General features: G+C 28.4%; 1 protein-coding gene across 5 annotated transcripts; it reads right to left on the reverse strand.

Annotated features, from left to right (window-relative positions):
- Positions 1 to 1,640: 1,640 nt before the first annotated feature.
- LOC145183552 (spastin-like) lies at positions 1,641 to 16,592 on the reverse strand. 5 transcript variants are annotated; one of them, XM_090086223.1, is made up of 17 exons: positions 11,416 to 11,629; positions 11,142 to 11,237; positions 10,957 to 11,040; positions 10,505 to 10,689; positions 9,057 to 9,181; positions 8,800 to 8,828; positions 8,602 to 8,666; positions 8,215 to 8,361; positions 7,662 to 7,737; positions 6,939 to 7,030; positions 6,536 to 6,615; positions 6,058 to 6,100; positions 5,668 to 5,750; positions 5,507 to 5,577; positions 2,998 to 3,038; positions 1,791 to 1,942; positions 1,641 to 1,658 (listed from the first exon to the last, which is right to left on the reverse strand). In XM_090086223.1, exons 1-16 carry the CDS (start codon positions 11,522 to 11,524, stop codon positions 1,826 to 1,828), a joined length of 1,443 nt encoding a protein of 480 aa, XP_089942349.1. In that variant the 5' UTR covers positions 11,525 to 11,629; the 3' UTR covers positions 1,641 to 1,658; positions 1,791 to 1,825. The 5 variants fall into 5 exon arrangements, 4 of the variants coding, with proteins under 4 accessions (XP_089942349.1, XP_089942350.1, XP_089942351.1 ...); XM_090086224.1 differs by lacking the exon at positions 1,641 to 1,658 and adding an exon at positions 16,510 to 16,592 and having other exon boundaries at positions 1,715 to 1,942; positions 11,416 to 11,536; XM_090086225.1 differs by lacking the exon at positions 1,641 to 1,658 and adding an exon at positions 12,049 to 12,141 and having other exon boundaries at positions 1,715 to 1,942; positions 11,416 to 11,536.
- Positions 16,593 to 18,436: the final 1,844 nt, after the last annotated feature.

Genomic DNA, 18,436 nt, shown 5'->3' on the forward strand with positions numbered 1-18,436 from the left:
AAAAATGGCTCCCGACAGTCTTGGATTGGAACTAAGAAAGAAAATTATTGGCGATTACGTAAGTGGAATGTCACAAAAAAGTATTTGTGATAAATATCGCGTGAAAAAATGGACCGTATCAAGACTATGTTCCAAATATCGTTCTACGGGGATTTTGGCAGCAGATAACAAAGGTGGAAGACCGCGTTCCACCACTTCTAGAGAGGATTCTATGATCGTCAGATCCGTCAAGAAGGATCCCTGGATATCATCAGTCGAGATACAAAAGCAATTAGAGCTGCCTGTATCGGACCGAACAATCAGACGACGTGCTGTTGAAGCCGGATTGTTTTTTCGACGCCCAGCAAAGAAACCGCTGATTTCACTAAAAAATTCCTGTTTGCTACACCTCATATTGACAGGAATGTGAAGAAATGGCGAACTGTCCTGTTCAGTGATGAATCGAAGTTCAACATCATTGGGAGCGATGGCATTTGCCGTGAACGTCGACCGGCCGGAAAACGCCTCGATTTACGTTACTGCCATAAGACCGTGAAGCATGGTGGAGACAATATAATGGTCTGGGGGTGTTTTTCTGCTAACGGTCTAGGTCCAATACATCGAAACGATGGAATAATGGACCGTTTCATGTATAAAAATATCCTGAAAGATGTTATGTTACCTCATGCTGAATGGACTATGCCAATAAAATGGGTTTTTCAGCAAGACAGCGATCCGAAACACTCTGCAAAAGTAGTCAAGCAGTGGTTTCAAGACAACCACCTATCGGTGATGGATTAGCCGCCTCAATCTCCGGATCTCAACCCTATCGAGAACCTGTGGGAGATCGTCAACCGCAGAATTAATCGTGAAGGTGTTCGTAATAAGGATCAACTGTTTGAACAAATCCAAAAGGCCTGGGCAGCGATTCCACAAAGTTTCGTTGATCACCTGATCGAATCTATGCCTCGAAGATGCAAGGCTGTGATCGACAACAAAGGATTCGCCACGAAATATTGATAGCGAAATACAGCTTGGTCAACATTTTGTCGAGTTGCACTTGTTTTGTCCAGAAGGAAATCAACTTTTTTTAATACTTTTGATTAATTTATTAATTTTCGTGTACAAATAATGAACTTTGAGATGAATAAAACTTGAAGAACTTTGTCTCTAAACAGTTACATAGTTATTTCTCTAAATTGAAAAAATGCAGCACTTTTATATAAAGAAACTAAATTAGCATTATTTGGTTGCAAATGTTTTGTCCAATACTGTATATGTACTTTTATCTATGAATTACTGTACACATGCTCAACTGCAAAAAACATTATAGGTAGCATATCTGAGTTGGAGGCCTCCTAAAGGTTTATCTTTCACACAGGCGAGTTGGACTGAAAAACGCAGGTGTGCGCCTTACCGAGTTCAAATTTTCGTACTCCATTTGTAATAGCTGTTGTCATTCTGCGTGTACAACATTTAAAAATCTTGCATATTGAAAATATGAAGTTTATAAATGGCAAAAACTAGCCGTAATCATATTACAGTTATTTTTTTTTTAATTCCTTTTAAACAAATAAATTTTTAATATATATAAAATACAATTTTGAAAACAATTAAAACGAGGCTTTTTGTTGCATATCCACTTTATGTTTTAAAACTGCATTGATGAGAAGTACTGCCTAGATATAGTAAAAAAAAATTATTTTTTAAAATTTTATTAATGATTTTATAGTTGGTAATTCAAAAAGAAAGAGAAATATTTTTTTTTGTGCCTCATTTTTTCAACGCATTAAAATATCTCCTAAAACAACCTTGCTTTTCGGTTCCAATCCTCACTTCAACACAATCATATTAGGCCGAACTTTGAATTCCATTCGTCAAATTTACTTAAGTTTTGAGCTGAAATGCTGGGTCGAATAGTTTTCATCGCAGAAATAAAATCAGAAAGCTTTAATCCACGCATCTAAAACAAATCAATTTTCCCTACAAACAACAAATAATCACATCACGAGGTTATAAAACCTTTTGCCAGCCTACATAATGAACGAATGACCGACGCCAATTAGAAGCATAAAGTCATTTATATAGTCTTTTATATATATTACAAATTGAGGCAAAATAAAACAAAAAATTATTATATGGTATTTACTATATAAAGCATTTTACTAAAATCATTAACAAGTTACAATTACGCCACATGATTCATGGAAAGTTCATGGAAAAGTTTTAAAATTGATTTCATGAAAACTTGGACTCCCTGAAAATAGCCTTATTTTCAAGATTTTACTTTTTCGAGATAATATAAATGTAAACTCAATCAACCAATATATCGTATGATAAATAATATATACCAGTATGAGTTTGGTACAAGAAAATTGTCAATTTAAAAAAAAAGATTTTGATGTATTTGGAAAAAGTGGGCTAAAATTAGAGTTCAGAGCAAAAATCATTTTTCAAAAATTATATTGTTTATTTTATGAACTTTTACATTGTAAACAAAAAAAATTACGTACAATTGATTTACGTAAATCAATTACGAAATAAATTACGTAAATCAATTACGTAAATCAATTTACGTAAAATTGCTTACAACAAAAGATATCAAAAAAATCTTTTTTTTTTATTTGCTAAGTTTTTTTAGTATTTTATTTATTTTGTAATTTATTTTAGTTTATCATATACTTTCATAGTTTAATTACTTATCAACTGAAAATAAAAAATCTGATGGCAATTGTAGCTTTCTAACAAACAATGTTTCATGATGACAAATTTTTTATGATGACAATGTTGCATGGAATCAAATAATGTTTCATGATGACAAATAATGTAGTCTGCTGACATATATGCTTTATTTTTATGTAAATTATAATACTTTTATGTAATATAATAATATTTCCTGTCATATTACATACTTTGCTAGAATGCTTTTAAATACCTTCTGTTAAGATTAAATTGTGCTTATAAATTATTTCAGCAACATGTAACAATATAATTTTAAAAAACAGAAATAAAAAAAACCTTTGCAGGATCAACAGTCTTTAGCTGTTCCATCTTCAACTCTATAAGCATAAAAGTTTTAGAAAAAAATGTTGAACAAAAAAAAACATTAAAAGTGAATCATCTCTTCTCTACCAAATCTCTATCAAAAAAACATTAAAAGTGAATCATCTCTTCTCTACCAAATCTCTATCAAAAAACATTAAAAGTGAATCATCTCTTCTCTACCAAATCTCTATCAAAAAACATTAAAAGTGAATCATCTCTTCTCTACCAAATCTCTATCAAAAAACATTAAAAGTGAATCATCTCTTCTCTACCAAATCTCTATCAAAAAACATTAAAAGTGAATCATCTCTTCTCTACCAAATCTCTATCAAAAAACATTAAAAGTGAATCATCTCTTCTCTACCAAATCTCTATCAAAAAAACATTAAAAGTGAATCATCTCTTCTCTACCAAATCTCTATCAAAAAAACATTAAAAGTGAATCATCTCTTCTCTACAAAATCTCTATCAAAAAACATTAAAAGTGAATCATCTCTTCTCTACCAAATCTCTATCAAAAAACATTAAAAGTGAATCATCTCTTCTCTACCAAATCTCTATCAAAAAACATTAAAAGTGAATCATCTCTTCTCTACCAAATCTCTATCAAAAAACATTAAAAGTGAATCATCTCTTCTCTACCAAATCTCTATCAAAAAAACATTAAAAGTGAATCATCTCTTCTCTACCAAATCTCTATCAAAAAAACATTAAAAGTGAATCATCTCTTCTCTACCAAATCTCTATCAAAAAACATTAAAAGTGAATCATCTCTTCTCTACCAAATCTCTATCAAAAAAACATTAAAAGTGAATCATCTCTTCTCTACAAAATCTCTATCAAAAAACATTAAAAGTGAATCATCTCTTCTCTACCAAATCTCTATCAAAAAACATTAAAAGTGAATCATCTCTTCTCTACCAAATCTCTATCAAAAAACATTAAAAGTGAATCATCTCTTCTCTACCAAATCTCTATCAAAAAACATTAAAAGTGAATCATCTCTTCTCTACCAAATCTCTATCAAAAAACATTAAAAGTGAATCATCTCTTCTCTACCAAATCTCTATCAAAAAACATTAAAAGTGAATCATCTCTTCTCTACCAAATCTCTATCAAAAAAACATTAAAAGTGAATCATCTCTTCTCTACCAAATCTCTATCAAAAAAACATTAAAAGTGAATCATCTCTTCTCTACAAAATCTCTATCAAAAAACATTAAAAGTGAATCATCTCTTCTCTACCAAATCTCTATCAAAAAACATTAAAAGTGAATCATCTCTTCTCTACCAAATCTCTATCAAAAAACATTAAAAGTGAATCATCTCTTCTCTACCAAATCTCTATCAAAAAACATTAAAAGTGAATCATCTCTTCTCTACCAAATCTCTATCAAAAAAACATTAAAAGTGAATCATCTCTTCTCTACCAAATCTCTATCAAAAAAACATTAAAAGTGAATCATCTCTTCTCTACCAAATCTCTATCAAAAAACATTAAAAGTGAATCATCTCTTCTCTACCAAATCTCTATCAAAAAAACATTAAAAGTGAATCATCTCTTCTCTACAAAATCTCTATCAAAAAACATTAAAAGTGAATCATCTCTTCTCTACCAAATCTCTATCAAAAAACATTAAAAGTGAATCATCTCTTCTCTACCAAATCTCTATCAAAAAACATTAAAAGTGAATCATCTCTTCTCTACCAAATCTCTATCAAAAAACATTAAAAGTGAATCATCTCTTCTCTACCAAATCTCTATCAAAAAACATTAAAAGTGAATCATCTCTTCTCTACCAAATCTCTATCAAAAAAACATTAAAAGTGAATCATCTCTTCTCTACCAAATCTCTATCAAAAAACATTAAAAGTGAATCATTTCTTCTCTACCAAATCTCTATCAAAAAACATTAAAAGTGAATCATCTCTTCTCTACCAAATCTCTATCAAAAAACATTAAAAGTGAATCATCTCTTCTCTACCAAATCTCTATCAAAAAAACATTAAAAGTGAATCATCTCTTCTCTACCAAATCTCTATCAAAAAAACATTAAAAGTGAATCATCTCTTCTCTACCAAATCTCTATCAAAAAAACATTAAAAGTGAATCATCTCTTCTCTACCAAATCTCTATCAAAAAAACATTAAAAGTGAATCATCTCTTCTCTACCAAATCTCTATCAAAAAAACATTAAAAGTGAATCATCTCTTCTCTACCAAATCTCTATCAAAAAACATTAAAAGTGAATCATCTCTTCTCTACCAAATCTCTATCAAAAAAACATTAAAAGTGAATCATCTCTTCTCTACCAAATCTCTATCAAAAAAACATTAAAAGTGAATCATCTCTTCTCTACCAAATCTCTATCAAAAAACATTAAAAGTGAATCATCTCTTCTCTACCAAATCTCTATCAAAAAAACTCTTGAAGTGAAACTTTTCACTAAATTAAATTTAACTTATAGCATATGGAACAAACCTCTAACAGGCATCAGTGCTGCATCCCTTGCTAATGCTGCTATATCACTGCCAGTGTATTGCTCAGTTAACCTATAGCAAGAAAACCCACATGCAGATAATTAAACTTAAAAACAATTTAATTTAAAAGCAATTGAGAAACTTTTTATTTTGCATTAGTACCTTGCCAACTTATCATAATCTTCTTCAGAGAGACAACAGTTAGACTCTTTTGACAACAGTTTTTTAAGAATATCTCTTCGTGTCTGAAATAAAAAAATTATTTAGTACTTTAATAAACAGATAATGACTTTAACATCGATTCTTTATCTCAATTAATATATGAGTTAATACTGGTAATATATACTTGACTTTAGAAGACTTAAGAATCCATATAAATTAATCAAAAGAAGTTTTATCTGGGTCACTTCTTTAAGAGTTAATACTCTTTCATAAGCTAGTTCAGAAGCAATCTATCAATAGTAAAACGATTGAATGGTTGCCAGATAATGAAACAGTCATCATAAACTTAACGAAGTGTTCATTAAAACCTCCAGGATATTTCAAACTTACAATGATGTCTGGTAATGGAACTTGCACACGTTTTACAAACCGCCTTTAAAAAAAATTAACAAAGAGCTTTAATATGCCATAAACCTAATTACATATTATTAATGTAAATTTGGAATAGTTATTATAATTTGTAAAAATCAATATACTAAAAAAAAATATTTCAAGATATGCTAAGTATTGTTCCTAAAGAACAAACCAACAAAAAAAAAAAAAATTTTTTGAAAAGTAATTTCAATTGAATAATCTAAAGAAAAGGATGCTGATTTCTGATTTTAAAAATCTCAAAAATTTTAAATGTTTGCAAATGCACAACAAACTGTTTTGCACTTGCATCATTTTGGGATCACTGTCTTTAAAATTACTTTGAATGTAAACTGGACTTTGTAATGTACTTTTGAAAATAAACTGGAAAGTTTAACAGAAGCAAAATTTTAAATCAAACAACTTTTAAAAGTCCTTTTAAATTAAAACATGCTACCTTAATGCAGCATCATCAAGCTCCCAAGGTCTGTTTGTTGCTCCCATTATTAAAATTCTTTCGTTAGATTCACTTATAACCTAAAACAGTTTTTTTTCACTTAACATTTATTAAAATATATATTATAAAAAAAGTACTTATTAGAATATCATATCTTAAGTTACTTAATAAAGTTACCCAGGATACAAAAGTAAAAATAAAATGGAGAAAAATTAAAAAAAAAAAAAAAAGCAGCATACAGCAAATTTTAAAAACACTTTAATAAATTAAAAACTGTAAAAATTCCATCAGTCTTTATCAAAGTGTCACAGTTTATATTTGCAGTTGGTACCAATAATTTTATTGGTTCTAATCAAAATCTAACAAAGAGGAATCCTGTATACAATGTGAGATAGAACAATACCCCATCAAAGCCAACAAGGAACTCTGTTTTTATTCTTCTAGTTGCTTCATTTTCATTTTCTTTTCTCTCACACAACAATGAATCAACTTCATCTAAATGACAAAATTAAAAGATAAAAACAAACAACAACTTAATATTTAGTCTCAGTTTTATAAACAATTGGGTTGGTTTTAAAACATCCCCTATATTTGAGTTATGTAGAACACATAAGAACTGCTCAGGGATGATAGTTCTTCCTGCATGCAACATTTTAATTTTAGTAGATTATAAGCTTTGATTAATGCTCAAAAAAGCATCAGCAGCCTAGTGCTTGTAAAAGAATTGCAATTTTTTATTTAAACATGGAACTTGCTGCCATAAAGAATGATCAAATTAGTACAATCTCAAAGGGAGCATAAGTTTATCACAACCATTGTGATTAATAATAATAATTTAAACTAAATAAAATAGAGTCAAGATGACTTTTAATGAACAGCCACTGTTTCTAAGGGTAGATATTTGATATGTTAACTTGGTCAAGTAACTCTTATTTCTAAGCTCAATTAAAAAGTCTTTATTCAAAAGTTTTTATTTAAAACAGAAACTAATAGTAAAAAGCAATCACAGAAAAACTTGATAACAAAAAGTTAAATAATGATAATAAGAAAAAAAGTTAATAAAACTTTATTAATGATACTAATAATTTTATATTATTAATCAATTTAATAAAAATAGTATGATTACCAATAAAAACAATAGATGGCTGCAATTCTCTAGCTACAGCAAACATAGTTTTGACCATTTTTTCCCCTTCACCAACCTATATATCAAAATGAACAATTGTTTTATAACTTCAGAAATTCATTGTTACTAACAACTGTAAACAGTTTTTAGTGATCAAAACAATGAAATTAAATTTCTTAAATATTTTAGAATATAATTTTCAATGTTTTATTTTGAATTTATAAGTTTCTCTACAATATAAATTTTATGTAACTTTTACAACCTTTCAAAACAAAAACAGTAAAAACTTTATGGTTTTTACATTTCGTTAGAATATATTCAACTTCAATTGATTTTAATGCGAGTTTTGGATTTCATTTTAAAAAATTTTTCAAAGTTCTGCTCTTTTCTTTTTAAATGAAACTCAAAACTTGCAGCAAATTTTTCTGCCCTGTAATGGTGTTAAAATAAAGTGTGTGTTCTTCATCAACCAACCAGATTATTTATTTAATTTTGCAATTTAAGACAAAAAATTTTAAGATAAAATAAATAAAAAGAAACACTTTTTTTTTACCCATTTTGATGTTAAGGACGCAGCACTAATATTAAAAAAAGTAGCTTTTGCTTGTGTTGCAACTGCTTTTGCTAAAAGGGTTTTTCCATTCCCTGGTGGACCAAAAAGAAGTAAACCACGAGCAGGAGCCCGTAAACCAGTAAACAGCTGAAGACAGAAAAAATCTACTAGTAAATACTACCTGTTTACTAACTAAAATGTAATATAAATAACTTTTGAAAAATAAAGTTGAAAAAAACCCTCATGGTTTCAGGTAATTTTTTTAAAAATAATCCTGAACCTTAGATTCTTACAACTCAAGATTGATTTATCAAGATTATAAGACAAAATAAAATTAGAGGTATCATGGATATATTTGCAATATAATTTCAATAAACAGAAATTTACCTCAGGTCTTAAAGCAGGTAGGATAACTATTTCATACAAAATTTGTTTTGCATTCTCCATTCCTCCTAAAGTTATACAAAATAAGAAATAAACCATCTTTTTTTATTATTTTTCAAATGATATTTCAAAAGGTGGATAGAAACTTCAAAAACATAGCAACTAAATTATATTTTTACAATAAAAAAAACAATAAACAACCTATGTCATCAAAAGATACCCCTCTGCCCCTAAAAAGAAAGAGTAAAAAAAGAAAAAATACTAAACTTAGTACTTGAATATTGTATTATAAGCGTATTACAGATTGTTTTAGAAGCAAAAAGTTTCTTTAAACAAAGACAACTGTGCTAAAGATACCAAAAGAACAAGAGATGAATATAAATAGGTAAAGTTAAATAGGTAAAGTTAAATAAGTAAAAACGTCAAAATACAACTTTTATGTTTAAAATATAAATTACCTTTCAACAATTTCATTCAGTATAAGATTTGCATGTTTACTATCAATATTTTTAAGATGGGATATTCTTTTTGCTTGATTTGAAAACACTTGCTCAGGAGTATTTTTATTAGCCACTTGGTAAGTCTGAAAATTATATATATATATATATATATATATATATATATATATATATATATATATATATATATATATATATATATATATATATATATATATATATATCAAAGTATTTCAAGTGACTTTTTTTTTTTAATATTTATATACTGATATAGTTTTTCATTTAAATCTTTTTGTGCTCCCATATATATGAAAAATTGTAGGTCATTAAAATATTTAGGGATCCCTAAAAAGTCATAAATATAGTATAAAGAATGAATTACATTTCATCAATCCAATATGCTAGGTATGAAAATCTTTAATTTTTTGAACAATACCTGGTTTGAAAGTTGTTACTTTAGTCAGAATGATGAACTGGTGCATCATATATTCACTGTGCACTCTTAGAAATTGTTAATATTTGTAGTAAAATATTTTGGTTGATACTGACTATAGAGTAGCAATAAAAAAATTCAGAGTTTTAAAATGATACTTTTGATATATTTAATATCTCACTTATTTCAATATTCCATTAAAACTATTACTAATATTTGAAGTCAATAAAATATTTGTTAATAAATAAACAAATATTTTACCTGCAAAGTCATTTTTTTTGACAAACTCAAAGACTGCCACAATAACTAACAACTTCACCATCCTATTTAACCAGAACCATATTGACATGTCACTTCTAAGTATTTATAAAAAATAAACTCTGAAATGAAACAAAATTATCATTATTACTGATGATTTATTTAACAACTTTAATCGTCTAGCTCAGTGTTTTGTTTATGTAGAGTTTATTGTTTTACAAAATAATTTGCATATTAAAAATTAATAATTTTGTTAGATTTCGGTCTTAGTTGCTATGAAAATCAAATTTGCATGAATAAAAGTGTAATATTCTTAGTAGTTACTGTAAAAACATTTTCTAGTAGCACTAAAAAAGTTGTCATGGGATGGATAGATGATCAATAAGTAATGTTTTAATTTAGAAATACTAAATTATCCCAACTTTAAATAACTTCAGGACTAGGAACCCTAAAGATTTTTTAAATGACCTAAAAGTTTTCTTTATGGCACTATAAAGACACATTTAAGACTAACTCCTTCAGTATCTTTGAAAGCAAAATTTAAACAGGATTTTTATTTAATGTCTGATATACAACCATCTAAGAAATATACTGAAGTGCCTTGTGGTATTATGCATCCAAGTATTTGGGAAGTAATGCTACACCATATTCAAAACACTGGTATCAATGCATGCAGTAAAGCTTAGTGTTTTAGGCTATTTTGTTGACTAAATAATTAAATTATTGCAGGAAATAAAATTATAAAGAAGTTTCTCACTGATTTTTTAATCTTGTTCTGGAAATCCGATGTTTTTCTAGGCCTATTATCAGATATTTTAGGAAAATCATTTGCTTGCACGATATTTTTCTGTGATGACACTTTACTTCCATTTTGATATGATTTCTCTTTGTTCTCTGATTTATCTGTCAACGGTTTAGAAGCCATTTCTCCAATACTTTTAGCTAAAGTAGTTTTAAATACTAAAAAGTTAACCTAGCTAAGAGTTAAAAAAGTAAATAAAAGATTATCTCTTCATAGTGTCTATTAGTTCAATGTACTACCAAGTCAAAAAAAAAATTATCTAGACTTTTTTTAAGGAAAATAATAGCACAGACACCAAAATATTATTTCCAAATTTTGAGCCTAATACAACATTACTGAGAGATTTATTGTACATTACATTAAAAAAAGAAATACTCAACACCTACTTAAATAAATAACAGCCTTACTTAACTCCTGTATTCTTCCTTGAGCATGAGCAAGATTACTGGACATTTTTTCTTGGAGCCTCCTAGCTCGATCAAAATCAGAACCTAATTATTAACTGTAAAGATAGAGTAAACATGTAGCACAAGAAGAAAATACAGCAAATTACTAATTACAAAAATAAAAGTGAAGAATTTTTCAAAATTACCTGAACCAATTAAAGAAATCTCTATTCCTTTTTCTAATTCTTGCACACCTTTTGTATATTCATCTAATGCTCTTTTGGCATCTTCAGCACAGTTATCTTTGTAAAAAGAAACTTTTGCTTCTAAAACAATCTGTAGTGCATATATAGTACAATATTCAAGTACTAGAAATTTAGGGCATTGTTAATTGATTGTAAATAGAGTTCAAGAGCAGGAAAGTCTCAAAGCACTTTTAATTGATTGTAAAATAAAAGCTGTAGTCTTGAGATAAAATACCTTCACATTCATCAATCTGCAAAGCATTTGATAGGTACACATAAGCTTGCTTGTGATGCTTACGAACACTTGCAATACAATTTGGTATACTTGAGTTTTCTTTTTCCATCTTAACTTTTAACTTTAAATTCAAGAAAAAACTAAAGGAACTAAATTGAGGAAATGAAGCTCTTAAATTTAGCAAGTAAGCATCTTAATTTCCAGTTTCCAAAAAATAAATTAATTAAAAGTATAGCTAGAGTGATTTTGAGTTTCTGATTCTAGAAGTTATAAAAGACAAAAACATAAAGACTGACTAGCTTTTTCTAAAGCTAACTTCTTTTGGCTGGAAACTAAGTAGATTTTTTGTTGTTTAACCTTTAAATTTCATTTCTCAAAAGTAATATTAGTAAAATTAAAAAAAAAATACAAAAAGCATAATTTGCATAAATCGACAGTGCCTACGAAGTTTTACATTCGCTTTTATATTCGACGTTGTTTTGCCTGTATGGTATGTTTTGAAATTGAAAAATCTTAAAGATTTTGTTTTTATTATCTGCGGACAAGCGTTGCAAGTCCATAAGCGGACAAAAAGTAATTTTGTAAATATGCGTTGAATTGGTTGACCATCAATAAGTAAAATTAAATGCTTACTTCATATATTTTTAGGTTGACCGTTGAAAGTTTTGATCTTGAAGTTATTTTTAGATAAACAACTACAAAGGAACTATAAATCAGAACCGTAAAAGCAAACGAGTCTTAAAAAGTCCAATAAATAATTGTTAAAACGCACACTTGCTTGTTGTTTTGCATTGTGACTAATAAAGTATTCTCTGATTTTTACATTCTAGTTCTAGGGTTTAACCTTCGGTTTGATTGAATTTCACTTTGTTCGATTAAATTAACAAGTACAAAATTTTTTCTATAGAATTTTCAGCACACCATTTAGGTGAGTTTTTAAAAAATCAATTTTGCATGACTTTTCGCGACTCTTTAAGATATCTTGAACAGGTCAAAAACATGGTTCTTTAATCCTTTTATTTTATTCTTTCGTACCATTAGATGTTGTTAACTTCAGACAAGTTTTAGTGAGTTATTCTAATCATGTTTTTTTAGCACCTTTGTTTCTTCACTTCACTTCCACTTTTTTAAAAAAGCTAAACACGAATTTTATAATAAAATTTGCATGCGATTAAAAAAATAAGCTTTTAACACAAAACGTCAGGTTTGGTCAGTAACAGAGCTAAAGAGTTAAAAAAAAAAAAAAAAAAAAAAAAAAAAAGTAGCGCTCTCTAATTGAATTATTTTTTTAAATGAAAACCAAAAGAAAAGTTTTACGCTTTTGCCATTTCTAAGCCAGTTTTTACCTTCGACCGTTCAATCTTTCGCTAAACTGTTACTGTTGCTGCTGTATGGCCATGGAAAAAATATCCGGTTTTTTTGTTTTTATTTTGTTAACAATGTCCAGATGTAAACAAATAAGCTCGCGCTAAAAAAGGTCGGCGAGTTATACGCGTTAAGGTTGTTTGTGAATATAATAAATGTTATTAGTAGAAAATTCGAAGACGATTGAGTTATAAAAGAAACACTAACTTTGTTTTAAGATTAGTAAAAAGGAGTATGCTTAGACCGACCAATGAGGTTTGTAAGTACCATTTTAAAACTGTTATCATCCACAGTAAAGGTGATGTCTTAACCATTGTTTATGGAATAGTAACTGGAGTTATATTAATATCAAATTTACTGCTAATAGTTGGAGTATGTAGGGAAAGAAAAATCAAAAAACGATTTTCGCGAAATGATAAACTGGTCTTGCTTTTATCATTTATTGATTTACTCATTGCGTTAGTGCAACTACCTTTGCAAATAACGTTGATAAAATTTTCTGAGAACATTAATTGTATGCACATTTCAGTTAGAGCGTTTTGGAACGTTTTTCCAATGTCGTTTTCAGGTTCCTTAATATTGCTGATATCATTGGATCGCCTTCTTGCTGTATATTACAACAATAAAATTTGCGGAGTTCTTTTCAAAGAACTTTATTTGATACCTTGTGTTACAATTCTTCTGTTGATATCTGTTGGCCTAGCAACATGGTACGCTTTTGCTGCTATTTCACAAAATGCTTATAACCAATCTATATTTTTTTATAGTCTAGGTTCATACATGATTATTGTTCTTACAGCAGTGACAATGATAAATATCTCCTTATTGATTGGAACAAAAAAACACCTTAGAAATTACGATATACAACTTAGAAGGAGCACGCATATTGAAAAACGACTAACTTGGACAATTATGATTATCTCCATAACTCTTGTCATTTCTTACTTTCCATCCTCATTAGCTAGTTATCATTTGGCATCAGTAATGATTAAAAACCCTTCTAGAATCTCCTACGCAACAACTATACTTTTATGGACTCTTGTTTTTTGCCAACTTAACTCTGGCTTAAACGCTTTGATTTATATGGCCAGAAACAGACGTGTCTCGCAAATGTATATAGTACGTTTTAATGTCTTTCTCAACAGCATACGAAATAGAGAATTGTCAGTCAAGGTTACTTAAAGTAGCTACGCTCATGAAAATGTTGAAGATAAATATTCTCGGAACAACCGATATCGTTTCTATTAATGAAAATGAATAATAGCAGTTCTAATAAATTTAGTGTAAAATTTGTCATAAATGTAACTAATTTAGTTATTTTTATGAAAATGAGATTTTTAAATGTTTTTTAATGTAATTTTAAATAATATAGTTAAAATCTCAATGTATGAAAAAATTTAACAGAATCACGATAATTGAATAGCGCAACTTGAAAAACGCTAAATATTTTTAGAACAAATATTAAATAAAAATGAACTTTTTTCATTAAAGCAAAAGTTTTATGAGAGAATTTTCAAATATTTACTCGAATTATTAAATCTTTTCTTTCTTCGATTTGTTTTAAAAAAACTATTATTCGTGTAGTTTATCGATCAAGTTGGTTCAAAGATTTATATTTTGAATTAAATCGTTGCGAAATCTGTGACGCATTTACTTTAATTTCAATTTGCTTACGATTACGACTTTACGTAACGATTACGCACTGGAAAAATATGACGTAAGTAAAGCATTCGTTTGTTGGATTTGCTTACGCTCTAGATAAATACAAAACATTACCCAAGACAGTTGTGCACCTGATTTACTAAAAAAACTAAAATAGGTTGATGCTGGAACTAACGATTTGGTGTTTGAGATGTTTTTCGTAATCAGATCGAGATGTGATTGAAGAAAACCAACAATGAGAGTTTCAACAACACGAAACGGTGAACTGCGTGGATGGTCGAGAAAATGATCGAGAAAGAACACAATTTGATTGTGAATGAAGAACTTCAACCTAATGTTGGCAGGTAAAATCTTACTCACATGGGTTTATGAGTTGTCGGAGCAACTGGATTACTTCGAGCGCAGATCTTACTCACATGGGTTTACGAGTTGTCGGAGCAACTGGATTACTTCGAGCACAGATTATTACTAGCACAGATTACTTCGACACCATTACTTTAAGATAAATCAAATTTTCTAAAGTTTATTTCTGAAGTTTATTATTAAAAACAAAAAACCATTAGAAAAAATAACGAAAATTTTTGGTGTGAGAAGTTTATTTTCATACAAAATTAGTTCTTTCTGTAAAAAAAAATTCAACGGGTCTAATCGAGTAAAGTTTATGGTGTGAGAAGTTTATTTTCATACAGAATTAGTTCTTTCTGTAAAAAAAATTCAACGGGTCTAATCGAGTAGCAATTCTGCGCAACGACTAAAAGGAATGAAACAAAATAATACAGCGTATGTGAGGCATCGAAAGTTTTTTTTCTGGAATCTTATAATTTTTTAGGTCTAAATAAAAAACTATTTCAAGATTGGTTTCAAACGAATGTTAAAGATGTTTGTGCTTTATTCGTTATTCACGGAAAATCAAAACGTTAATTTCTAGTACAGGATCAGAAAATAAAAAACGGAGCGGCTTTGAATGAGAAACTGCGACGGAATCTTCATCAGAACGAGCTGTGTTTTAAAAAATTGATGGGTTTAACATACCAACCCACCATTTCACAGGACCAATAGGTAAAATGACTAATAAAGTATTGAGCTTAACTCAGTTATTAGCATAGATGTTTTCAAGTAATAAAGACTACTTGAGTAATATTTGAAAATAGAAGTTTTAGATAAATTTAATAGTGATCAGAGACTGATATGTAAATATTGAATTAAAATCGTCACTAGAAAAATTTTCCATACAAAAATCTTGTGCAATTTTGTATGGAAAAACGGACACCTGGGTTTTGATGTACATATTAATAAGAATCACATCGCCTTCAAGAGAACGGACCATTTGGACGAATGGCTCGAGAAAACACCTCACTTTCGAAAATAAAAGTTCGCTAAAAATTTGTTCACAAAAATAGTTATTGGTCAATTAAAAAAAAACATTAAAATATCTTTTCAAGCAACAAATCCAAAATGTTAATGTTTGGAAATGGTTGAAAAGTTTTCAACCCATTAACTCGTCAATTCATCCAAAAAACTGTAAAACATGAAGATTTTAATATAATGGTTTCGGTGTGTTTCTCCTTGCATGGTGTAGATCTAATATATTGCATAGGATTGCATTTCTTTAAGCATATTTGATGGAATTTGAATATTTAGCACTTAGAACATCAATTAAAAAAAGATTTACTTTAAATTCTAAAGTTGATTTAAGTGTATGCAAATCTTTTTTAAAGTTAAGTTCATAAAAGTCTTCTAGAAAATTCTGTATTTTTTCCCCATAAGATTCAATCTTATGATCATCATACTGAATTGATGGATTAAAACAAATCATCTTCATTTGAGAAAAACGGTTGAAGGTTTCAATTAAAATTTAATTGAAAAAGGGTATTTTTAAAAAAAAGTAAACATATTCTGAGCACAAATTGATATATACTTTTTTTCCCCTAAAGAGAAAAATTCAGATTTCAGAGTAAATTTTGTATTACATCAGTCAAAAAAAAAAAAATTACATCATTAAGAATTTCAAAAATCTTTTACTTTTCAATTAAAGAATATTTAATTAGTTCTAATAATTCTACAAACCTTTAAAAAAACATCATTACTTGAAAGCCACCTCACAGCACAGTAAAACGACAGGTCACTTGGTTTTTCAGCGAGATCCAATTATTTAGCAAAATTTTAAAAAAACCCTATAATTTTTTGCATTTGATTGATGATAATTAACAATAAAAACATAATAAAAAAATTCAATGTAAAATAAAAAAATTGCTCAAGTTGTCAAAAAAACAATTTAAAATTACGTTGATTAAAACAAGTGAAACAAGTCAAACTTGTTCCTTGAGGACGAATAGAGAGTTTTGGATGCCTCTTATCGGATTTATCGTGTGTTGTTGATGACATATTTTAAAGCAAAAATTTAATACTTCGATATATTTTAAAGAAAAATTTTTTCAATTTTGGGATTTTTTTATGTAAGAAATCCTCATTTTCAAAAAAAACCATACTATTCTGAGTGGTAAAAGTAATCACTGCGCTGATTTTATTGTCTTTTTAACGAAAAATCGCTGTATATCTTGTCAGTATTAAGATCATAGATAAAGATCAATTAATATTTTTCACGTTATCTTTTAATCTCAAAAATTAATCTCTGAAAACAGTTAATCAAAAGATGAAAATATAAAGCAAATTTAACTGCGTTTGTTGCAGCGGCATTTGATAATTTTATGATTGATATAATTAAAATATTCTATTTGAAAAAAAAAACATGACGGACGCTTTCATCAAAGATAATTTTTTTCAGTTATTTTGATTATTTTCATTTGCTGTCTGCCTTACTAAAGTTCTGGCTGCTAAAAACTATAAAATCCGTTCAAAGAATTCTAAATGTAAATCAGTAAAATAGCAGGTGTCAGTTAAAAAAAAAAAAAAAATTAAAGAATACAAGGTTTAAAATTTTTTTGCTTTTTTAAAATCATAAATTTTTAACCATTGCAATTATATTAACAACTTATTATCTCTGGAAGAGCTAAATGAGCAGTTTAACACAGGGCTCTAACAGTTCAATAATCAAAAAACTGAATTTTTAAAATTGAATTGTGCATAAACAACTCTCCAGAGGTTTGAGGTTGAAATTGAATTTGAAGGCCTGCATAGAAAGGTAATTAGGTTCTTGAACTGTAGTAAACAGAAACCTAAAAAATTTAATGCTGACCCAAATTCCTGACAAAACTAATTTTTATGTTTATTTTTATTGTTTGTACTTTGCAATTACATACATAATTAATTACACTAATAAAACTTCAGTTTACAAATGTTCAAATTTCTCCTGAACAAAAGCAGTCTCTTTTGTAAAACAAAAGATAAGATGACAGGTTGCATTTGGACTGTTTGGATTGAAACTTTTCCATATTATTTATTTCCACTTTAACAGGACAAAAAATATACTATACACAATGCAACCATCCACACCTCTCTTTATAGTTACATCATTTTGAAACTCAGATTGGTCACTTTGACCATCACCTCCCACCTTACAAATAGTATGTATGCTATCACGTTCCTTCTGTGCTAAACCTCTAGTAAAATAATCTTCATCCTCCGAAGATACTCAAATAATTTTAAGAAAATATGCTTTGGGGTAACACATGTATTAAAAGTTGATGAAGAGTGGAAGTACTACTTTAATAATTTATAAAAGCCATCGAAAGTCAAAACTTAAAACAGAGTCCTGAGACTGAATCATGCACCGTATGTTATTGAACTATGGAGTTTTCATTTACTACAAAGAATTCAGCCAGTTTTTGAGTTATACTCACAGAAGTAAAAGTGATTCTAAAGCATATGGTCACACAAGTCGCCTGAATATTTTTGCATGGCAATCAAGTCAATTCGCAGCAGCTATATTTTATTTAAAAAAAAACGAGGCGATCTCGTATTAGTTTATTTTTAGCTCTATAAGAGTAGTTGTGATCAAATTTAGATTCTAATAATTTAATTGAAACTAACAGGC

This window comes from Hydra viridissima, unplaced genomic scaffold, assembly GCF_058129835.1.
Source record: "Hydra viridissima isolate aposymbiotic clone 2 unplaced genomic scaffold, HvirCarnegie_v1 scaffold_4, whole genome shotgun sequence".
Lineage (NCBI taxonomy): Eukaryota > Metazoa > Cnidaria > Hydrozoa > Anthoathecata > Hydridae > Hydra > Hydra viridissima.

Bases quoted from the DNA above. Each gene is read 5' to 3' on its own strand.
- LOC145183552 (XM_090086223.1), bottom strand. From the start codon at position 11,524: ATGGAAAAAGAAAACTCAAGTATACCAAATTGTATTGCAAGTGTTCGT. The intron at 11,041-11,141 runs GTAATTTTGAAA...GTTAATAATTAG, and splicing joins GATTTCTTTAATTGGTTCAG to GTTCTGATTTTGATCGAGCT. The intron at 6,101-6,535 runs GTAGCATGTTTT...TTTTTTTTAAAG, and splicing joins CTTGATGATGCTGCATTAAG to GCGGTTTGTAAAACGTGTGC.